The sequence below is a fragment of the Ciona robusta genome, chromosome 5 (genome assembly GCF_009617815.1).
Source record: "Ciona robusta chromosome 5, ASM961781v2".
Lineage (NCBI taxonomy): Eukaryota > Metazoa > Chordata > Ascidiacea > Phlebobranchia > Cionidae > Ciona > Ciona robusta.
The window spans coordinates 7420333-7440313 of record NC_143239.1 but is presented as its reverse complement, the minus strand read 5'-3'; the positions used below and the strand labels follow the sequence as shown (position 1 = coordinate 7440313).

The 19981-nt window shown below is 40.3% G+C and overlaps 7 protein-coding genes across 8 annotated transcripts; 4 read left to right on the top strand and 3 right to left on the bottom strand.

The window, feature by feature from the left end:
* Positions 1–36: 36 nt before the first annotated feature.
* LOC149736216 (uncharacterized) lies at positions 37–2588 on the bottom strand. The gene is made up of 4 exons (XM_089879084.1): positions 2344–2588; positions 1148–1370; positions 814–920; positions 37–704 (listed from the first exon to the last, which is right to left on the bottom strand). Exons 1-4 carry the CDS (start codon positions 2474–2476, stop codon positions 199–201), a joined length of 969 nt encoding a protein of 322 aa, XP_089735210.1. The 5' UTR covers positions 2477–2588; the 3' UTR covers positions 37–198.
* A 341-nt stretch (positions 2589–2929) lies between these two features.
* LOC149736215 (uncharacterized) lies at positions 2930–5803 on the top strand. The gene is made up of 8 exons (XM_089879050.1): positions 2930–3235; positions 3286–3520; positions 3708–3834; positions 3889–3938; positions 4111–4335; positions 4561–4733; positions 4819–4982; positions 5119–5803. Exons 1-8 carry the CDS (start codon positions 3089–3091, stop codon positions 5780–5782), a joined length of 1785 nt encoding a protein of 594 aa, XP_089735176.1. The 5' UTR covers positions 2930–3088; the 3' UTR covers positions 5783–5803.
* LOC149736214 (uncharacterized) lies at positions 5755–9078 on the top strand. Of its 2 annotated transcripts, XM_089879046.1 has the most exons (18): positions 5755–5887; positions 5943–6038; positions 6193–6223; positions 6350–6439; positions 6496–6575; positions 6631–6715; positions 6770–6833; positions 6883–6963; positions 7022–7113; positions 7384–7492; positions 7559–7671; positions 7734–7900; positions 8022–8122; positions 8179–8360; positions 8409–8665; positions 8699–8720; positions 8777–8859; positions 8910–9078. In XM_089879046.1, exons 1-18 carry the CDS (start codon positions 5819–5821, stop codon positions 9015–9017), a joined length of 1830 nt encoding a protein of 609 aa, XP_089735172.1. In that variant the 5' UTR covers positions 5755–5818; the 3' UTR covers positions 9018–9078. The 2 variants fall into 2 exon arrangements, with proteins under 2 accessions (XP_089735172.1, XP_089735171.1); XM_089879045.1 differs by having other exon boundaries at positions 8409–8720.
* On the bottom strand, positions 9064–11554 carry LOC149736213 (small nuclear ribonucleoprotein-associated protein B-like). Its single transcript, XM_089879100.1, has 4 exons — positions 11398–11554; positions 11280–11342; positions 9784–9981; positions 9064–9441 (listed from the first exon to the last, which is right to left on the bottom strand). Exons 1-4 carry the CDS (start codon positions 11398–11400, stop codon positions 9202–9204), a joined length of 504 nt encoding a protein of 167 aa, XP_089735226.1. The 5' UTR covers positions 11401–11554; the 3' UTR covers positions 9064–9201.
* Positions 11555–11918: 364 nt separating this feature from the next.
* LOC149736212 (uncharacterized) lies at positions 11919–13944 on the top strand. Its single transcript, XM_089879071.1, has 7 exons — positions 11919–12118; positions 12188–12316; positions 12571–12700; positions 12753–12881; positions 12940–13399; positions 13467–13608; positions 13763–13944. The coding sequence occupies exons 1-7, from the start codon at positions 12078–12080 to the stop codon at positions 13869–13871; spliced, it is 1140 nt and encodes a 379-aa protein (XP_089735197.1). The 5' UTR covers positions 11919–12077; the 3' UTR covers positions 13872–13944.
* Positions 13945–14302: 358 nt separating this feature from the next.
* LOC149736211 (uncharacterized) lies at positions 14303–16192 on the top strand. The gene is made up of 3 exons (XM_089879087.1): positions 14303–14509; positions 14970–15351; positions 15483–16192. The coding sequence occupies exons 1-3, from the start codon at positions 14426–14428 to the stop codon at positions 15929–15931; spliced, it is 915 nt and encodes a 304-aa protein (XP_089735213.1). The 5' UTR covers positions 14303–14425; the 3' UTR covers positions 15932–16192.
* Positions 16193–16303: 111 nt separating this feature from the next.
* On the bottom strand, positions 16304–19853 carry LOC149736210 (ras-related protein M-Ras-like). Its single transcript, XM_089879098.1, has 6 exons — positions 19520–19853; positions 18348–18407; positions 18205–18298; positions 17882–17981; positions 17373–17452; positions 16304–16795 (listed from the first exon to the last, which is right to left on the bottom strand). Exons 1-6 carry the CDS (start codon positions 19710–19712, stop codon positions 16723–16725), a joined length of 600 nt encoding a protein of 199 aa, XP_089735224.1. The 5' UTR covers positions 19713–19853; the 3' UTR covers positions 16304–16722.
* Positions 19854–19981: the final 128 nt, after the last annotated feature.

The window sequence follows — 19981 nt, the reverse complement described above, 5'->3', positions numbered from 1 at the left end:
ATAAACATTCTATTGTACGTCACAACGAAATATAAATACGTCATACTTTGTTTTATTGTGACAACATCTGAAATAAATATTTACAAAAGAAATAAAATAAACATAGATATCATATTACAAGTATATGACGTCATTGTTCAGGAAGTGACGTATAATGTCCAGCATTATTCACCATGCGCCATCTAGCGGTTGTGTCCATTATGACATAATAAAATATTGACAAATATAATTCAACCTGGCCGAACAATCTTGTTCACGCCATCGCCATTCTGACGTCACGTGGTCATACGTCATCGAAGCGCAATTACCAGTCGGGGAATTCCCATCTACGTCAGACCTAGGTAACCACATCTGCCACACGTGACGTTGGACTCGGGTGCCATCCGAGTATTCGAATACACCGTTCCGAACCGAGGATGGGGCTGGTGACGTCATAGATTGTCCGGCTGGGACTCGGTCGAGGCCGATCCAATAAGAATGAACAAGGTTTGGAAGTTTTGTGGAAATGAAATTTTGCGTTAATTGATCTTTTACAATGGCTAATGTTGCGTCATTACCGAAGTTTGTGACGCAACCATTCCTTGCCTCTGATTGGCTGAGACTCGCCTCCACTACGACGTAACAATACAACCCGTATCTATAATGGTGTTCGTCACAAATATGTTGTTGTTGCGTCATATATCGGGTTAACTTCGCGTCAAGACCTGTAAACAATGGTATTGTTACGTCATTGAACAAACACCCATACGCGGTAAACGAATAAATAAGTTTAAGCTTCATTAATTAATAAACTAAATTAATTATTACAGCGACCTCTAGTAAAAGTTTCGAGTTTGGGGATTTTCTGCAACACAGCGACATCTTTCGGTGAAAGTGGTGAAGAGCTTCGCGTGGGGGCGCCATCACGTGATCTCAAGGTTCTGTGACGTAAGAAAAGAGTTTATTGTGACGTAACACAGGATTGATGTAAACTTAATTAGAAAAGCTGCCTGTGACGTCATAATCAATGAACGTTCAATAAATCTGTGTTAGATGCAATCCATCCGAGTGACATTAATTTATCGAACATGACGTAGTATTGGAAAGTTTAAATTAAATATCGATCGCTACGTGGCGGAGTGTAACAATCGTGTTTGTGACGTAACACCTGCAATAAGAATCCAGCTCTGTGACGTCATTTTGTATCCGCGATACAGCTTCTCCGATGCGATCGATCCTGTTCACCAACTGTCGAATATTCTTGTTCCCACTTTGACCTCCTGACCCCTGGTCCGCCATGATCACGGCTTTGTCCACCACCGCCACCTTGCGGCTGCTGGGTTCATTGTTCACAGGACACGTGGTGGCGCACATGCTCTGCATTATAACAGCTGCAAAATATTAAAAATTTTAACAGGAATAAAATTGTTTTTATCTCTTTGAATTCTATAGCGAAGATTAAATTAATTAAAACAACGAAGAGAAGGGATTTAACAGCAAAACGACAGTCGTTAAAACACGCTATGGGTAAAAACTACTAGAACTTAAGTTTCAAATGAAAACGTGGCCGCTAAACCCAACGTACAATATAAACACAGCGAGACAAAGCCGTATATTCTGCAACATCTGGGCAGCGAGAATAAAATGAATTGAATAATGCACTTGGGGGGGGTGAGCATGAATTATTGATGGGATGAATTATTCATTAGGTAGAAGGCGTCTTGTGCATTAGAACGAAAATTAAGTTATCAAAGATTTCGGGAAAATAACCATTATGACGTCACAGTACATTAATAAACAAAACGCGACAGTGTGCCAAAGTCTCTGTAGCGGTTATGGATTATTACGTCACTAATTGAATTTACCACGTGACTTGTAGATTTTTAATAATTAGTAGAATGCGAACAATAATAAGGGTTCGTGACGTCACAATACACCTTGTTAAAAACGTCTTTGTTTAAAATGTTGAATCGATTCGCGAAACGATCAATGTCAAAGATAAAAAAGTAAAATTCGTGATCGGGTCGATGAACAATCGATGCCTCGATGACGTAATAGAACCGGACAAATAAGCTCAACAATAAAAGAACAATCGTAATTGTTTAATATTATTAACCAGGCCATTACAATATTAATTGTTTAAATTAATATAAACCACTCAGTTATAAATCGTAACTTACGGTAAATGTACGTTACATTAATATAACAGAACAACCACCAGTGGTGGATTCGTTTAACATTATCCACCACAAAGTTGGGTGGTTCAACAAGAAACATCGATTGTTAAACAACATTATTATTCGTTAATGTTTGGTATAAAGATATTTAATAATATTATCATAAACATCCTATACAGTAACTCACTTAGATAAACTACAGTAGCCATCAGCGCCAACACGGCTACAAATAAAATACCGATGGCAACTTTCACCCATGTTGATGTTGGTTGGGGGGGAACACGGTACGGGTTCGACGATGTATCGCGATTCTTTAACATTGTTATGCTATACTTCTGGAATATAAACGATTGTTTAAACAATGACTAACACTAAGCTGTCCTTCTATGACATCACAAACACCAACTAACCAAGACAATGACATACTGTTACGTCATATGCTTCTCTATGAGGTCACAATATAATTACTCATCCGTAACAAATAATCTTAGATTACGTTATAAAATGGAACATCTGTGACGTCACAATCATCGATTATCACATGACCGACTTAATAATTAATCACGTGCACCTCGTCGTAATTATGACGTAATACACATAGTGTTAATAAATTTACATCTGAGTAAATAATGTTGTTCCGCGGATATTATGGCGGGTGAATATTTATCATTAGTTATTTCTTTAGTAACTAAATCACTATGACACATTAATCTACAAACTAATCTCGTTTAACAATCGAAAATCGCGTCGACCGCGACATTCAACTATCCGCCACACCGACTGATCGCGTCTTGCTCGAAGTGATTGTGACGAAACAGACGAACCGCGCTCCCCGCGAAAACAATCATCAACAGCGCCACCTACCGAGACAGTTGGTTACCATAGAAACGACGCGATTTCGAATCTCCATTGTTGGGGGGTGATTGTAGATCATGTCAACTCCCGTCGTTCTACGATTGCCGTTTGTTACATTTAACAAGAAACATTGTGACGTAGAAGATGACGTAGGCATCAAAGTTTGTCCAATCATCGTCGACTTTGAACGTTTGTTGAAAGGAGGTCACAAGAATTATGAAAAAGTAAGTTTTGTGATAATGTTAACAAAACTACATAAACATCCTATAAACAGATAATACCCGGAGTTCCAAACACCGATTTGCTTCATGTCGCGGCATCCTTATATGGAGTTACCCTCAGTGAGGTCACAGATGACATTATCTACCCAACAATGTGCGGGAAATGGTCGCGAACTTTGTTGATGCTTCGTGACGAGGAACAAACATTACAACATCTCATGAAAACAACGCACAAAAGAATCGCAACAAACGTCAATCAAACACCCAACGATGCAAATAATGACAGTGGTATGTTATTTCTATGTTCGTCAGGTTACCAGATAGCCAACCGTGAGGTTTCATTATTTTAATAATCAACGAACAAAATGTTGTTTATATTGACCATGATAATATTTATAATATTCCCAGGTTCATTCCTATATATATCTATGCTGTATGCCCCCCCCCACCAATAACACACCCCCCTCACCCACAGACGACGCCCCAAACATCTTCAGCGACGACGAATCTTCTGATGAGGACGAAGATTTTGACGACGATTTCGTTTCCGGGATTCCTGGGTTTCTTGCGGAAGTTCAAACAAGAAAAGAACATCTTGTACAGTGGGTATTGTGATGTCATCATAGTGTGTGATGTCATCAACATTGTATTCGTAGATTATACGAGAAAAAAATAGATGAGGCGGATGAATATCGGAAACATCTCGGTAAATATTCAACTTTTTTACTCAAGTAGTTTTTACCCAGAGGGTGTTTTAACGAATGTTGTTTTGCTGTTAATTCCCTTCTATTTGTTGTTTCAACTAATCTGATCTTTGCTAAAGTGTTCAAAGATTCAAACAGGGTTGATCTGAACTTAATGATCGCTGACGTATGCAGGTGTGGAACATCGTTTGATTGGTTGTTCAACTTTCGAACGGTCCTATGAGAAGCCGGGACAACAGGTGTTGCAACTTACCCTCGTTGGGGTGAGGAAAAAGTATCGGGGGGTTGGGGTGGGGGGTTTTATGATGAAACAATTACATGATGCAACAATCACTGGTGGTTATGATGTCATACTGGTCAATGCTGATCATAATGCGGTGGATTTCTTTGAAAAACAAGGTTTGTATTGTTACATCATAACAATGTATTGTTATGTCATAATAAGGTTATTTCTCAAGCCGTGGCACAATTAGCTAAGTGCTCGCTTCTATTCCAGAGGTTACTGATTCAAAGCTTGTCGCTGCCACTGTTGTGGACGGGCACAAGGTGTATGTAACAGAACATCTATGTTATAAAGACTGTCTTTTACCAGCCACGCCAGGATAACCAACTTACACCCCCCAGGTTTTACCGACGACGTGATACTAAACAGTCAATACTCGAATATCGGCGACGCTTGGTTGAACTGCAAGCGAATGTGTTACTTGCCCTCGTACGGAGCAACGAACGAAACAACCGACCTTGACCTCAAAGAAATGGAACTTGAGTTGACGATGTGGCGTGAGAGAAGTTTGAATGTAAGTTGGTTGTGGAGGATTTTCGTTGTTTTTTTGTTTTCTACTGGCAACAATATAATGTTGATTGTGATGTTGTGATTGACAGGTGTACCAATCACAAGCCTCGTTGTTCCATCGATTGCGACGAGAAATTGTTCGTCTTCGAGCACGAGCGAGCATGCAGGATGATGTCATCAGTAGACTCCAAGCAGACTTAGAGCTCGCTCGTGACTCAGGGGTTACGAGGAAAGAAGAAGAATTGAGGAAGAGGTTTCATTTTATACATTTTATGTAAAGCTCCTTTATCAAATAAATCGTATCGCTATTTTTTTATCTTTTGGATGTAGATTAGAACTTTCTTTCTGTAATAAATTCATTCAAAACAATCCCCATAACTTCCCCCCAGGTTGGAAAACATCCGAGTTGCCGTTGACGACCTCGACCATCAGATTGATTCATCGGCCGAGGATTTTACTTCGAACGAGGACAATGAGTGTTTGTTGGTGAATGAATTGAGGCATTGTTTCATCACAAACATGGATGGGGAGGAATTCAATTTCCGAGGAACCTCCGTTCAAACAACAAGTGTTGATGATGTCATAATCGCTTCTGTTCCAAACCATGTGATTAAAAGCTTCAACAATTCTATGGAAAGCTCGTTGGACCGTGACATTGTGACAAACTTGTATTATTCTCCTGACCAATCAGGAAACAGCGACAACTTTGACAAAATATTAAAATCGGGGTTTTCCGAATTTGACTTTGTGGGGGGTTGTTTTGGGCGGGGTCTTCATTTTACGCGTCACGCACGAGCGGCCACAAGGTTCTCGCCACCCGGGGCTGTTCTTGTTGCCAAGGTTGCGCTTGGCAGAACGCAAACGGTGACGACAAAAGATTCATGTCGTGTTTCGCCACCGGAGGGCTCCAACTCTATCCTTACCCAGGGTCGATTATCGGACGATTCCATATTAGGGCATCCGTCGTGGACCACCGGCCACAGCGAGTATCTCGTGTTTAACCCCGACCAAGTTTTACCGATTGCTGTCATAAAATATTCATCCCAATGTTAATGTTGTGTCTATGTTATGCAGGGTTAGGTTGGTAGAATGCCGTTAATTGTTGAACTGCCGGATGATATCGCATCGGGGGATTCACCCATCACAACACCTAATTTGGTAAAGTTGTAAAATGTTAAGAATTTTGCGTCGAATAAATTTTGAAAACTTTTAGGAAAATAAAAAAGAAACGAACGACGACGATTATGACGAAACAATGGATGAAGAATCGGAGGTAGCATCAACAACGGGATCCGTTTCCACTATCGAGGTTTGACCTTTAGTAACCTTTGACCTTTTGTTACTTTCAACCTGTAGTTACCTTCAACCTGTAGTTACCTTCAACCTGTAGTTACCTTCAACCTGTAGTTACCTTTGACCTGTAGTTACCTTTGACCTTTAGTAACCCCTTCTTTATATTCCAGGAGAAACAGGATGTTGAAGAATTATCGGAAGGTAAGTTTGTGGTGCAGTGTTGCTGGATGTATTTATCAGTGTTGCCGGATGTATTTATCAGTGTTGCCGGATGTATTTATCAGTGTTGCCGGATGTAAATTTATCAGTGTTGTTTAATCCCCGCAGCCTCAAGGTCGGGAATCGACATGGCAACACTGGAGGAACTTTACCCGGGTTGGAGGTTGGACCCGAGCAAGGTCGCGCAACGTAGAATAGGTGGGTGTGATGTCATCAATGATGTCACAAGTAATACTATGACATCATAATTACAGATGCATTAAAACAACAACGCTCGACGCGAACAATCGAAGATTTTGTTTCGGAAATGTCGGAACGAGCGAAGTTATCGAAAGTAAAATATTTACTTTGGTTTATTTAACAAACATTAATGTTGTTTCTATGAGTAGAGCGCTGTTGAGGTTAACAAGCCACTTGGTGTCAGTAAGGAGGCGACCGAGCAAAAAGATCCGGAAATAAAATCGACAAAAGTTGGTTTGTATTTTCATTGTGATGTCATAATGTGGTTTGTGACATGTTTTTTTGTAGAATATATGGAAGTCGTTCATGCAGAAAAGTCCGAAGTCATTCAAGCGGAAAAGTCTGAAGAAAAGTAAGATTTCTATGTTGTTGTTCGTTGAAAACTAAAGTTTGATTGACAGGTGTATTGTGGTTGCCGTGGAAACGATGGAGGAAAAGAAAAAGCGGGAAAACGAGGAAAAAGAAATGTCAAAATATCCAAGGTTGTGATTAGTCGGTTTGAATTTGAAACTTGATTCTGATTGGTCGATATTTTAACAGGATGACAAAAGCTGCGTTGAAGCAAATTTGTAAAAAGAACAAACTTTATTCGACGCCGTATTTGAACGATAATATTTATTTACATTATAAAGGTGATTATGATGTCATAAGTTACTCTATCATCGTTTCACTCCATGTTGATTTATTGTCTGATGGTAGATGCGCCTAATGATATTTACCCCTTGGAAAAGTCATTGGAATATAAAATGTTGCCCCTTATTAATTGACATTCATACACAGTGTTGCCCCTTATTAATTGACATTCATACACAGTGTTGCCCCTTATATATTGACATTCATATACAGTGTTGCCCCTTATATATTGACATTCATACACAGTGTTGCCCCTTATATACATCCAGGTTGGTGGAGAATTGAGAATTTGGAAGAATACGTTGGACTTAAATGTATTTGGTTGGAGGTTAACGGGTTGCGTAAGATAGAAAACCTTGATCATAATGTTCAATTAAGGTGACTATTGTGATGTCATAACAACGTATTATGCGTGGATGTCATAATAACCATTATAACCAACAGATGTCTTTATCTCCAACAAAACTTGATTGAAAAGATCGAGAACCTGGAAAAGCTGCAAGACCTTCGCGTGTTGAATCTTTCTAACAACCAACTCATCAAAGTTGAAAACTTATGTTCGTACAAAGTTAATTAACCCCAACCCATCTTACCCCACTAACCACCCATCTTACCCCAGCTTGTCTTCCCCGACTTGAAAGTTTACAGCTCGCTCATAATTGTATCTCAACACCGGAGGCGCTAGAACACCTTACAAGTTGCGACGAGATTACGGTGCTTGACGTGTCGTACAACAGGATCGAAGACCCGGGGACGATCGGGGTGTTTGAACGAATGAAGGGGCTGGTGGGTTGGCTTGTGGTTTGCCATATTCTCCAAGGATTTTAATTAATAGTGTCTTGTGTTGGTTTGGATTTAAACCATATTATACAACATTGAATTATCACAAGTTACTTTCATCCAACAGAGAGTTCTTAACCTAATGGGAAATCCTGTCGTCAAGAAAATTAGATTTTATCGCAAAAATTTGATTGTTCGATTGAAAGAGTTGACGTATTTGGATGACAGGTGGTTATGATGTCATAATTAAACATTGGGTGTAAGTGACGTAACAATCGTTGCAGACCGGTATTCCCCCGTGATCGTGCATGCGCTGAGGCGTGGCACACAGGGGGTCACGACGCTGAGCGAGCCGAGCGACAACGTTGGGTAAATAAGGAACGAATCAAAATTCAACAAAGTGTCGAATATTTGTACAATATTCGCAAGCAGGCCGAGGAACGAAGAGAAAAAGATGGAAATAAACGTAGGAGTTGGTTTGTTTATTGAAATGTTTCTAAAACTTTTGTTTCAGTGGAATCGGAGGTCACCCCCGTCCCAATGTTTGATTGTGATGTAATAATGGATCAGGAATCAAATAGTGATGTCATAATCAAACCAACCATGACTGGTGATGACATCACAATAGAACAAACAAAAGAAAACGATGACATCACATTAGAACAAAGAAAGAAAAATGATGACATCACAATAGAACAAACAAAGGCAGATGATGACATCACATTAGAACAAAGAAAAGCAGATGATGACATCACAATAGAACAAACAAAGGTAGATGATGACATCACAATAGAACAAACAAAGGCAGATGATGACATCACAATACGTAAGCATCTCATTTTAAAACATTTCCTCTGAATAATATTGGATTTCTATGTTTAGACACCTCTGACGTGACCTTTGACCTCGATGACCTTCCCGACCTCGAAGAAATCGACATCGAGGAAAATATCGGCCACTCGGGGGTGAGTGTTGTTCTATTATGATGTCATCGTTTAACGAGGTTTATTCCAAGGTTCGTCCGGTGACTGAGGTTTTGAAAGATAATTATGTCGGGGAATCCCCACAACGGATACTTATACAAGACATCACGAACGAAGATCTGGAGTTCGGACTCGACTAACCGCTGCTACTCTATATATATATATTGTGTTTGTGTTTAATACAACTTATTTTCATTTCAATTTTATTTTACTCACGATAAAAAAAGTCAGACAAATTTTCGCCGAAAAATTCCGCTGAAAAAAGGAATTCGAGGCCTGGTTAACAGACCTCCTGCTCGCAGCTCGACGGGGGGCATGTGACCCTCAGTATCCGAACCCTCGACCAAAGCCCCCCCTTCCCATACCTGGGGGTGGGCCCCTCATACCTGGGGGAGGGCCGAACCCACCACGTTGTGGGGCCATTGACCCCGGCGGTGGACCCCCGACACCATGCATGGGACCATGCAACCCAGGGGCTGGACCCCCCGGGCCCCCCATGCCCCTCCCAGCCGCTCGACCTTGGCCAGGCCCTCTAGTGATACCGCCAGGAACACCCATTCCTTTCTATAGAAACAATATATACATGGTCAGTTGGAGTTAACCCCTTAAAAAATTTCTAAAGAAAAAAACATCTTCAATAATGTAGTGCGAAGATATTATAGGAAAAGTCAGATTGGCTTTTTAATATTCTTTCAAACTTTATTCACTAAATTCTAGGTTTTAATTTTAAGAAGTTTTATCAGCAATATTATGACAATATAAAATTGAAGTTTACCGAATGCCACTGCATTTTATGTTTTAGTTTAAAACAATAAACCTAAAGCTATGATTTCCTAACAACTTAATATAAATAAAGTGTTACAACAATTAAATCACTAAAGTTGAAGTGCCCACAACCCATCTTACCCCGGACGGCGGGGGACCTTCAACTGACATCGAAACGAGATGTTCTCCTCGTAAAAGTACGAGACCTAGTGTCCGTTTCTCTTCACGGTCTGTCGCTCCTTTCTTTGGTCGTACACGACGGAACTCATCGCAGTCGACAAGGATCAGATTCATATGTTTGTCGAACGCTTTAAACGTTCCGATAAAAACACGGCCATCCTGAAGCGGTTACGACATATTTGTTATTTAAATCTTTAAGATCAGATTAATTAAAACAAGAGAATTAGCAGCAAAACGACAGTCGTCAAAACCAAAGTTAGTATAGACCAAGTTAGGAAACGCCGCTCGTGTCCGCCATTACGGAGCCCACAGAGCGTGAATCGCCTATACAAATGCATGGTCGGCATGTTTTCATTTAGTTCTTGTAAGCGATACAAAGCTAGAAAACACGTATAGCGATTGTTTTAACGTTTAAAATATAATTTCTAATATAAATCTTGTTATATAATATTAAATCTAGAAATTAATGTGAAGTAAATTAATATTTTGACTGGTTTTCGGCGTACAGTGTGGTTTAACAGGGTACTTTACGTTGGCGATTAAAACTAGCAGAAATCAGCTTAGTTTACATAATAGTATATGATCATACCTACGAATCTACAGAGCCATTCTTTACTACATTTATAACCCAACATGAGTGGACATGCAGCTCCAAACTGCTTAAGTACTAGCAGATAAGGTGTTCGCGTTTTCCGATTTCATAAAGACCCGTAACGCAGAAAAGGTAGCTTACTAATTCAAGCATAGGACCAAAAATAGTAACTTAGTATTGTTTTTCTCAATGTCACTTCGATATTAGGCAAATTTTACACAGATACCTTAAGTTTCGTTGCCGGGTATACGTGTTAAGTATGTGAGCCAAAAAGTAAAATCACGGCAATTTACATGCAAAACTGCAGCTAGATACAACAGTTTATGGTAATGTTATGCGTTTTTGTTTGTATTTTTATATTTTAAACATGTTCTTTTTTGATTTTGGTTAGTAAACTTGATATTTTCTGTTTTTTTACTCTTTAATCGATTGAGTGTTCAATAAAAGTTGATTATTTTTGTGAGGTTTATTATTGTGATAAGATATAACATTAGTAGAAAGCCATTTTTACGCGCAGAAGTGCTTAGTTTTTAAAAAATCGCAATATTTAAACGAAAAACAGACCCAGCAATGATAAAATGCTATTCCGTGGGCTCCATAATGGTGGCGTCTATGACGTCATAGACGCGCGACAATGGATAACAAGACTCGTTGTTTTACAATCCGTTTCCTAACTTGGTCTATACTAACTTTGGTCAAAACACGCTACGGGTAAAAACTACTTATGGAAAATTGCAAATAAAATATCAGTTTTAGCATACAAATTAAACAGGATTTAAAAAGAAAAAGTTAAACCGGTGCAATACTGACATGGGGTTGGAGCAGATTATTCGCCAGCATTAAATATCCCATATAACCCACCCACCTGTAAAATACATCGCATGCGATAGTTGATGTGATTGTTCAACTTTGACCCACCCCTTGGAGGCTGAAATATAATTAATAAATAATATTAAGTAACTAATTATTTAACTTAAACTTACCATGATGACGTAATATTAATAAACTGGTAGAAATACGTAACAATGACGTCAACACCAGTGAGAAAATGAAACAATCGCGAAACGCGCGCGTCTTATATTTATTCACACCACGGTTCATGCGGAAATTATTTTCTCCCCAATGAAGTTCTTTATGCCGTAATAAAAGTAAGCAATTCCAGAGTTTCTAGTATTATTACGTCACAAATACTCTTCACTACTTTTGTTGCGTCATAGAAAGTGATAAAATATCAACCAATCAAAATCGAGTATGTAAAAAATATTTGCACAATAATCAATTGTGACCAAACAATCTCTTTTTTAACCCATTATGACGTCAATATTAAAATCGATTCTAGAATATTGAATTGTGATTTTTATAAGGAAGAATGTGACGTCAGTTTCACTTCCTCGAAAGTTTGTTACGAAATTCTCAAATTACGTGATTGTTGCACGGTACCTGTAAGTCGTGTGTTGCGTCATAAAGAAGGCGCTGCATCGCAATATGTAACTTGCATTATGACGTTATATACAGGAAGCTAAATAATGGGAATTTTAGAATCCATGTGGCGACTATATAAGCGAGGTTTGTTTACGCTCCAGGTATTCGAGAAGTTGGTTGTTACGTGTATAACAGAGGGCTGTGTTATATTCTAGAATTTAATCAAAGTTCAAAGTTAAAGATGGCGGAGGTTACAGCGACACCGGTGGTCGTCACCAACGGGTGAGTTAACAATGATGTATCATGACGTAACAATGCACCTCATTGTGACGAAACACTGCATCATTTTAGAACATACATTCGTCCATACACCGACGCTTGGGTGATAGCGAGTACAGTCTTCATTTCAACTTTCTTTGCATTTGGAGTTTGTGCAAATTCGGTCACAATCGCCGTTATAAAGACATCAAGACATCTTAAGTAAGTCGGTAGATGGCGCTAGTAGTCACCACCATTGTGGGTGGCGATTGTTGTGTGTTTTAACATTTTGGTTAAGTGATCGCATTAATGTCAAAATGTTATGGGTTCGAGGCCCAACTCTGCTACCATTGTGGGCGTATGTGTCCTTGGGCAAGACACTTAACCATAATTGCTCCAACCCAGTGGTCACTAATGGGTTGTCCAAACTATATTAACTTATCCTCGTATATAAACTAACACTAGATGTCACCTAGGAGCCGATATTATTCTTTCCTGCTAAGTATGTGTTTCTCTGACCTCACATCCGGTTTCGTCAGCATCTTGTTCCTCTACCGCCGCACGTGGGGGTTTGACTATTTTGAGTGGCCAGAATTCTTCTGCAGGGTTTGTGACGTCATATAGATAACAATACTCCATACTGACGTAATAACCTTAGCTTTATTGGGGACTTGATTTATGGACCTCGTTTTCTACCGCCCTCCATATACTCTCGTTCGCCATCTTGCGGTTGGTTGGAGTGAGGTGGCCGACGTTGTTCAAACAAATATCACCAACGCATATGACTGTAAGTTGGAAATATGTGGTGACGTACATGATGACGTAACGATGACGTTTGCCCACAGATATGGATATCCAGTATATGGGTGATTACTTTCCTCGGTGGTTTTATTCCTCACTTTCTATTCAACACAGTGAACGTGATTGACAGGTTTAACGACCCGAGTTCAGCAAGATGGGCCTCATGCAGCTTGTCGAGCTACTGGTTCACCACATGGCAACAATACGTACAGGTCGCTTACGGTTTCTATTTATATCTGCCAGCTGCGGCGATCATTGGGATAAGCATCGCGATCGCTGCGTTACTAAAACAAAGAAAGAAACCGGGGGATTGTTACGTCATAAAGAACACAATCGCGGTGTCCAGCGTGTCGCAAATTATCGAATCCTCCCCAAACCTCCACACGTCACGTCGATCGCTGAAGATGACGTCACAATTACGTAGGCAGAAAAAGGATCGACAAGCCATCTTACAACTTTTTCTCATCGTCGGTTCGTTCCTGTTCGGATATATTCCATTGACGGGTGGGTGGCTTGTTTATATAATGTGGCGGAGCAATAAAGACGTATTAATGACATCACAATACCACAGCGTTCCACTTTTACACTGGTTTTACCATCAACATCAGCAACAACGTCATCAACGCTTTTGATTGGAGGTTCGCCATGGTTCAATACTTAATGCTGAGGTTTAGTGAATGCATGAACCCAGTGTTCTATAATCTTGCGTCGGGGTAAGTTGGAATGAAAACACATATACATGATATACAAGCGACAACAATAACATGGTTTAAAGAATTCTGAAGCGAAATTAGAACAAGAATTAATTTATTCATAAGATTCAGCATATACGTCATAAACGAGAACTAACAACTAACCACCCCCCAGCAAAATGCGCGGCGAAACCAAAAAGTTTTTGGCCAAACTTTGTCGATGTATCAACGCTGATGACGTCATCACCAGTCAACGTGGAGTCGCTTCGACGAGTGGTATATGACATCATAAACATATTTATTGTGTGATTTTTGTTAAAACATAATGCCTCAATATACAGTTGTTACGTCACAGAAGGCCCTTAATTTGTGAAAGGAAATTTAGCGGGAGGATGCATTATGACGTCATATATAAACAAAGGAAGCGTCATATTTGCCCATTATTATGAATGACGCAACAGTTCATTAAATAAAGCGAAAGCGATTGAAACAATGGACCGCGGTTTAAGGCTGAGCCAAAATAGACATTATGACGTAATAAACGAAACGATTGTTGATTAGACAATGCAAGTGTGATGTGACAATGTCGGTTTGTTTAAAATTAATTATTTCGTCACATCCGCTCACTTGTCATCCACCGGTGGTCGCCATGGAAACCAGGTAACTCGGGGTCGGTTAGCTGGTCACGTGGTGTGTCAGTTTCGCGTTTTCGCGATTAATGGAAGGATATAAGTTGTGACGATAGAAAGGAGCATTGTCTGTGGACCATTGTAAGCTCATTGTTACGTCACTATCGAAGTCAGATTTAGTCCAGAATAATTGTTTATTACGTCATAATATGTGCCGATTGTTGAAAAATGAATTAAAAATTCGAAGATTTGGTTTCGAGGGCTTCGAGGCAACGGATTTCCAAACTTCGAAGGTTTGTTACGTCATAATTATAATTTTATTGTTATGTCACAATTGTCATTGTTACGCCATGATTATCATTGTTAAATTTATCACTGATACGTCATGTTTATATTGTATCATTTTTAGGCCGTAACTAAATTAGCATTATAGTAGGGTTGGGGAAGATGGGACACTTTTAGCACATAATATCCAAATATCCTGATCGTGTAAACAATTAACCACGGTCTATGGGAGTTGTGAGGATAAAGTTTTATAATTCTTTGAATGTTCTTCTTTTACTATTAAATGGAACGAGGAAATAGAGTAAAAAGGCGTCCTATCTTCCCCCACCTTACTATATATATATATGGTGACAATGTATTTATTGTGATGGTTTCATTTTTCACACGGCTTCGACCAGACGCGGGAAATCCGGTTTAATTGTTACCATGGCGACCACCGCGTTAACTATTATGACATCACTATTGCAGTTACCACCAAAGTTGTTCATTGTTTATCGCGTCATCATCTTCGTGTATTGGACATCTATGTTGGGGGAAAGATTCGCGGCGCACGACGATAAAATCCGATTCTTTTTTTATCTTTCTTATTGGAACCAAATAATGGTCGGGATCTATTTCGGCTTCGCGTGTTTCTCCGCTGTGCATGGGCGGATGAATATCAAACAACGATCAAGTTCAAGCCACGTCATGGATGCGTCATCGGAATCTAAAAACCTTAGCGATACGTCACCAGACAGACCTGACGTCACTGATACGTCTTCAGAGACGGACAAATGCAACCCCGGAAATGACGTCACAACGATCACTATTAGCGACGATGACGTCACAAGCAAGCATTGTTTGTCATCAAGTAAATAACGATCGAACTTTTTCATAGATAACGCCTTGCTTCTTATTTCCTTCCCGTTGTTTTAATTAATTTGATCTTCGCTAACAAATTTAAAGATAGAAATAATATTAACCAAACTCTTTGTATCCTAGCCGCTCCGCTCCGTTGGTTCCACGTGACCACCGCCATCTTCCAAGTCATGAGCTTCAGTGTTGCCATATTTGTTTCCGTCATATACGCAACCACTGAGTGGAAATCGAAACGTGCAACACTGGATTTCTCCTTCCAGAACCTCAACCTACATTTCGCGAACACATTGTTAATGTTCTGTGACGTCATAATCACCAATATCCCGACCCGACTTTTACATTTCATCTACGTTTGTTTATTTACACTAATATATGATCTTTATTTGATGACGTTGCACTTCACAGGTGCTGAGTCAGCACTTTACAAAATCGTAAATTGGAATAATGACGTCACATGGGTTGTTTGTTTTTACATTGTGATGATTTTCATTGTTTCCCCATTCACGCACTCGATCATGTTTCTAGTGTTTACGATAAAACGCTCTGTGACGTCATACTGCCGACGATTGTGACTTATATTAGTTCGAGTTACGTAACAATAATGTAACGAATTAATGTATTCTTGGAAAGTATTGTGACGTAATAAAAATATTTAATCTGGAATATTTGAAACTCACCGTTGGGTGTTTATGTTGTAATGGAGTTCCCTCATGCCGACTTCCAATATATTTGATGAACTTTCTTTAACTATAGAACATGCAACGTTTTCGCTTCATCGCGAAGTATTTGCATTATGACGTAAACAGCCTTTACTGCAGAGTATTATTAAGCAAACAAACACGATAACTATGACATCACAAATACACCTGCCAATCTCATTGTTCAACCGTGTCACGCTTAGACGATTGTCACGTCATAATCAACCACTTTGATGTAGCAACATAGAAACATCAAAACTAGGAATTTATTTCAGGGGTGGTTGGCGCCACCACGCGGCAGTTTCACCAGATTAGTCAAAATTAGTTTCGAGAAAGAAATTTTCGTTGAAGAAATTTAAAACGTCACCATGCGTCACAATCGTGGTTATTACGTCATTTCATTTTCATAAAATTAAACTCCACAGAAATATGATTTCTATGTTGGTTATAAAAACTTTGTAGCAGTAACTAAACGGGGGTAATCCCCTGAAATGATATCGACCAGGGGGAAGCACCCATGTGAGGTGTGATATAACAACCCCATCTATGACATCATAATATTATTGTAAGTGCAACAACTGTCTGCAATTTTGTTTCCGATGACTCGGCATTTAATCGATGATTCAGCGCCGATTAATTTCGTCGTATTTGGCCTCTAGGTGGAGCTACATAACCTGACAACATCCTTTGCTCTCCCGACCTCCGGTGGTCGTCCCGTTTTGTTGAAGACCTTGTTGCCTGTTAATCAAAGTTAGCTGTCAATCAAACATAGCCTGTCAATCAAACATGAATGAATGAATAAATAAATGTAACTTACTTTATCCTCGCGTGGCCGGAAAACGACAGTCGTTATAACACGGGTTTAACATCTCGTGCCAGCTTACAAGTTACCTTGTATGTTACTTTGTGGATGATTATTTTTTGTATGGCTGATAATTTAGACAACCCATTAGTGACCACTGGGTTGGAGCAATTGTCGTTAAGTGTCTTGCCCAAGGACACATACACCCACAATGGTAGCAGCGACAGGCCTTGAACCCATTACCTAATGGTTACAGGCAGGCGCGCTAACCACTATGCCACGGCGCCGGACAAACATAACCTGTCAATCAAACACAACCTGTCAATCAAACATAGCCTGTCAATCAAACACCACCTGTCAATCAAACATAACCTGTCAATCAAACATAGCCTGTCAATCAAACACAACCTGTCAATCAAACATAGCCTGTCAATCAAACCCATTTGTCAATTGAACACAACCTGTCAATCAAATACAACTGTTAATCAAACACCACCTGTCAATCAAACGTACCTTATTAAACGAACAATATCTTGGAAAGCTTTATCAACGTTTTGCGGAGGGTCTTTTGCACTCGTTTCAATGTAAGGAATCTGTATTGTTACGTAATAAACATACAAGTTATAACAAGGGTTCTTTGTTCATGCCCCCATTTATGAAATATACAAAGTTCCCATAATATCATAGTTATTTTAGCAACTAATTTGAAAGTGATCAAAACATGATATTTGTAATTAACTCTCATCAGTGGGTAAGGTCTAGACCAACCTTGTGCAAATAATAAACATGCTTAGGAAAGAATGTTTAAATAGAACAACAAATTAGAATGCATTTTTTACATTAAGTGGAACACAGTTCAAATATTTTAAAGAGATCGTTTTACTTCTAAACCCTACACACCCCTCCTCAGGTTAATAGAGGCAGGCAACCACTGAGTTGTGGTATTTGTTCGTTCTGAAGTATTTTCCGTCTTATACATGCGTTGTTGTCCCCTGACAATCAAACATTATGAAATCACAAACCTGGAATTGTCGCGCCATTTCCTTCCCCTCGTCTTCTTCCACCACTCGCTGGTGCACAAGATCAACTTTGTTGGCCACTAGGAGGGCGGGGAATTGTGTTCTGGGGGAAGATGGGTTGTGTGTTCAATATTTTGGCATTTATTGTAAGTTTATAAATTTGTTGCAGGAAAGGTTGGAGAAGAAAAATACATTTTGTTTAACGTCTTCCCATATTATGACAAAAAGTAAACCAAAATGTAGTAGTGACCTCTATGTTGGTGGTAGGTTAAAGGTCATGTAGTTCTAACATAGAAACAATATAAATATAGAAACATTATACTCACTCATCTTTTACCCTTAGAATAAGATCGTGGAACTCTGGTACGTGATCGTAACTTGCACGGTCCGTTACGCTGTACACGATAAGGAAACCATCACCTACAAACATTATGTTTAACTCATGTTGACAGGAGTTTTCTCAACCAACCTGTTCTCATGTATTGTTCACGCATTGCACTAAATTCCTCCTGGCCGGCTGTGTCGAGCACTGGGGAAGAAATTTATACGGGTGAATGGGAACATGGGTGAATGGGAACATGGGTGAATGGGGGCATGGGTGAATGGGGCCATGGGTGAATGGGGGCATGGGTGAATGGGGCATGGGTGAATGGGGCCATGGGTGAATGGGGACATGGGAACATGGGTGAATGGGGGCATGGGTGAATGGGGACATGGGTGAATGGGGGCATGGGTGAATGGGGGCATGGGTGAATGGGGGCATGGGTGAATGGGGGCATGGGTGAATGGGGACATGGGTGAATGGGGACATGGGTGAATGGGAACATGGGTGAATGGGGGCATGGGTGAATGGGAACATGGGTGAATGGGGCATGGGTGAATGGGGACATGGGTGAATGGGAACATGGGTGAATGGGGGCATGGGTGAATGGGGGCATGGGTGAATGGGGACATGGGTGAATGGGGGCATGGGTGAATGGGAACATGGGTGAATGGGGGCATGGGTGAATGGGAACATGGGTGAATGGGAACATGGGTGAATGGGGGCATGGGTGAATGGGGGCATGGGTGAATGGGAACATGGGTGAATGGGGGCATGGGTGAATGGGGGCATGGGTGAATGGGGCCATGGGTGAATGGGAACATGGGTGAATGGGAACATGGGTGAATGGGGGCATGGGTGAATGGGAACATGGGTGAATGGGAACATGGGTGAATGGGGGCATGGGTGAATGGGAACATGGGTGAATGGGGACATGGGTGAATGGGGGCATGGGTGAATGGGGGCATGGGTGAATGGGGCATGGGTGAATGGGAACATGGGTGAATGGGGGCATGGGTGAATGGGGGCATGGGTGAATGGGGACATGGGTGAATGGGGGCATGGGTGAATGGGGACATGGGTGAATGGGGGCATGGGTGAATGGGGGCATGGGTGAATGGGGGCATGGGTGAATGGGGGCATGGGTGAATGGGGGCATGGGTGAATGGGAACATGGGTGAATGGGGACATGGGTGAATGGGGGCATGGGTGAATGGGGACATGGGTGAATGGGGGCATGGGTGAATGGGGACATGGGTGAATGGGAACATGGTAGTAAGTCTAGTTAATTACAAGTCACCCACACAAGTTTTACTCACCATCTAAAATACACCACTGTCCATCAATATCTGTGTGTTGGATATATGAATCCTCTATAGTTGGATCATATTCTTCAACGAACATCTTTTGGAAGAATTGGATCGTGAGCGCGCTCTTCCCGACACCACCATCGCCAACCACCACCAACTTATATGTCGTTAAGTTCTCATTCTGATTCGGCACGGTCGCCATCTTTGATCTCCCGGTGCAGCCGCACCGAAGTATTTAGGGAACTACGATTCCAGAAAAAACAAATTCTTTCCTTTAAATTAATTCAACAGTTTCTTAAAAACAGAAAAACCTGGAACAGAACTTCGTTTAAATTATTAAGAATAACATAAATTAAATATGATTTTAAACAAAGAGTAATCTAATCATAAGAAATTGCAAAGCACTCAAGAAACAAACATAACGTAACGTTATTTAGCTCTTCGAATAGGAAGAACAAATTAATTGAAACA

What these genes read in the sequence shown, in the direction of transcription:
- LOC149736216 (XM_089879084.1), bottom strand. Translation starts at nt 2,476, where the DNA reads ATGTTAAAGAATCGCGATACATCGTCGAACCCGTACCGTGTTCCCCCC. An exon ending in GAGCTGGATTCTTATTGCAG is followed by an intron (nt 921 to 1,147) that starts GTGTTACGTCAC and finishes CTTACGTCACAG; the next exon opens with AACCTTGAGATCACGTGATG. An exon ending in ACTCGAAACTTTTACTAGAG is followed by an intron (nt 705 to 813) that starts GTCGCTGTAATA and finishes CATTGTTTACAG; the next exon opens with GTCTTGACGCGAAGTTAACC.
- LOC149736215 (XM_089879050.1), top strand. Translation starts at nt 3,089, where the DNA reads ATGTCAACTCCCGTCGTTCTACGATTGCCGTTTGTTACATTTAACAAG. An exon ending in GGATTTCTTTGAAAAACAAG is followed by an intron (nt 4,336 to 4,560) that starts GTTTGTATTGTT and finishes TACACCCCCCAG; the next exon opens with GTTTTACCGACGACGTGATA. An exon ending in GAAGAAGAATTGAGGAAGAG is followed by an intron (nt 4,983 to 5,118) that starts GTTTCATTTTAT and finishes ACTTCCCCCCAG; the next exon opens with GTTGGAAAACATCCGAGTTG.
- LOC149736214 (XM_089879045.1), top strand. Translation starts at nt 5,819, where the DNA reads ATGCCGTTAATTGTTGAACTGCCGGATGATATCGCATCGGGGGATTCA. An exon ending in CATCAAAGTTGAAAACTTAT is followed by an intron (nt 7,672 to 7,733) that starts GTTCGTACAAAG and finishes ATCTTACCCCAG; the next exon opens with CTTGTCTTCCCCGACTTGAA. An exon ending in AAAATATCGGCCACTCGGGG is followed by an intron (nt 8,860 to 8,909) that starts GTGAGTGTTGTT and finishes GTTTATTCCAAG; the next exon opens with GTTCGTCCGGTGACTGAGGT.
- LOC149736213 (XM_089879100.1), bottom strand. An exon ending in GCATGCGATGTATTTTACAG is followed by an intron (nt 9,982 to 11,279) that starts GTGGGTGGGTTA and finishes TAACCGCTTCAG; the next exon opens with GATGGCCGTGTTTTTATCGG. An exon ending in AAGGTCCCCCGCCGTCCGGG is followed by an intron (nt 9,442 to 9,783) that starts GTAAGATGGGTT and finishes TTGTTTCTATAG; the next exon opens with AAAGGAATGGGTGTTCCTGG.
- LOC149736212 (XM_089879071.1), top strand. Translation starts at nt 12,078, where the DNA reads ATGGCGGAGGTTACAGCGACACCGGTGGTCGTCACCAACGG. An exon ending in CCGGTGGTCGTCACCAACGG is followed by an intron (nt 12,119 to 12,187) that starts GTGAGTTAACAA and finishes GCATCATTTTAG; the next exon opens with AACATACATTCGTCCATACA. An exon ending in GGCCAGAATTCTTCTGCAGG is followed by an intron (nt 12,701 to 12,752) that starts GTTTGTGACGTC and finishes TAATAACCTTAG; the next exon opens with CTTTATTGGGGACTTGATTT.
- LOC149736211 (XM_089879087.1), top strand. Translation starts at nt 14,426, where the DNA reads ATGTGCCGATTGTTGAAAAATGAATTAAAAATTCGAAGATTTGGTTTC. An exon ending in CGGATTTCCAAACTTCGAAG is followed by an intron (nt 14,510 to 14,969) that starts GTTTGTTACGTC and finishes TCACTATTGCAG; the next exon opens with TTACCACCAAAGTTGTTCAT. An exon ending in CAAGCATTGTTTGTCATCAA is followed by an intron (nt 15,352 to 15,482) that starts GTAAATAACGAT and finishes TTTGTATCCTAG; the next exon opens with CCGCTCCGCTCCGTTGGTTC.
- LOC149736210 (XM_089879098.1), bottom strand. Translation starts at nt 19,712, where the DNA reads ATGGCGACCGTGCCGAATCAGAATGAGAACTTAACGACATATAAGTTG. An exon ending in AAATGGCGCGACAATTCCAG is followed by an intron (nt 17,453 to 17,881) that starts GTTTGTGATTTC and finishes GTAACAATACAG; the next exon opens with ATTCCTTACATTGAAACGAG. An exon ending in GATATTGTTCGTTTAATAAG is followed by an intron (nt 16,796 to 17,372) that starts GTACGTTTGATT and finishes TTTGATTAACAG; the next exon opens with GCAACAAGGTCTTCAACAAA.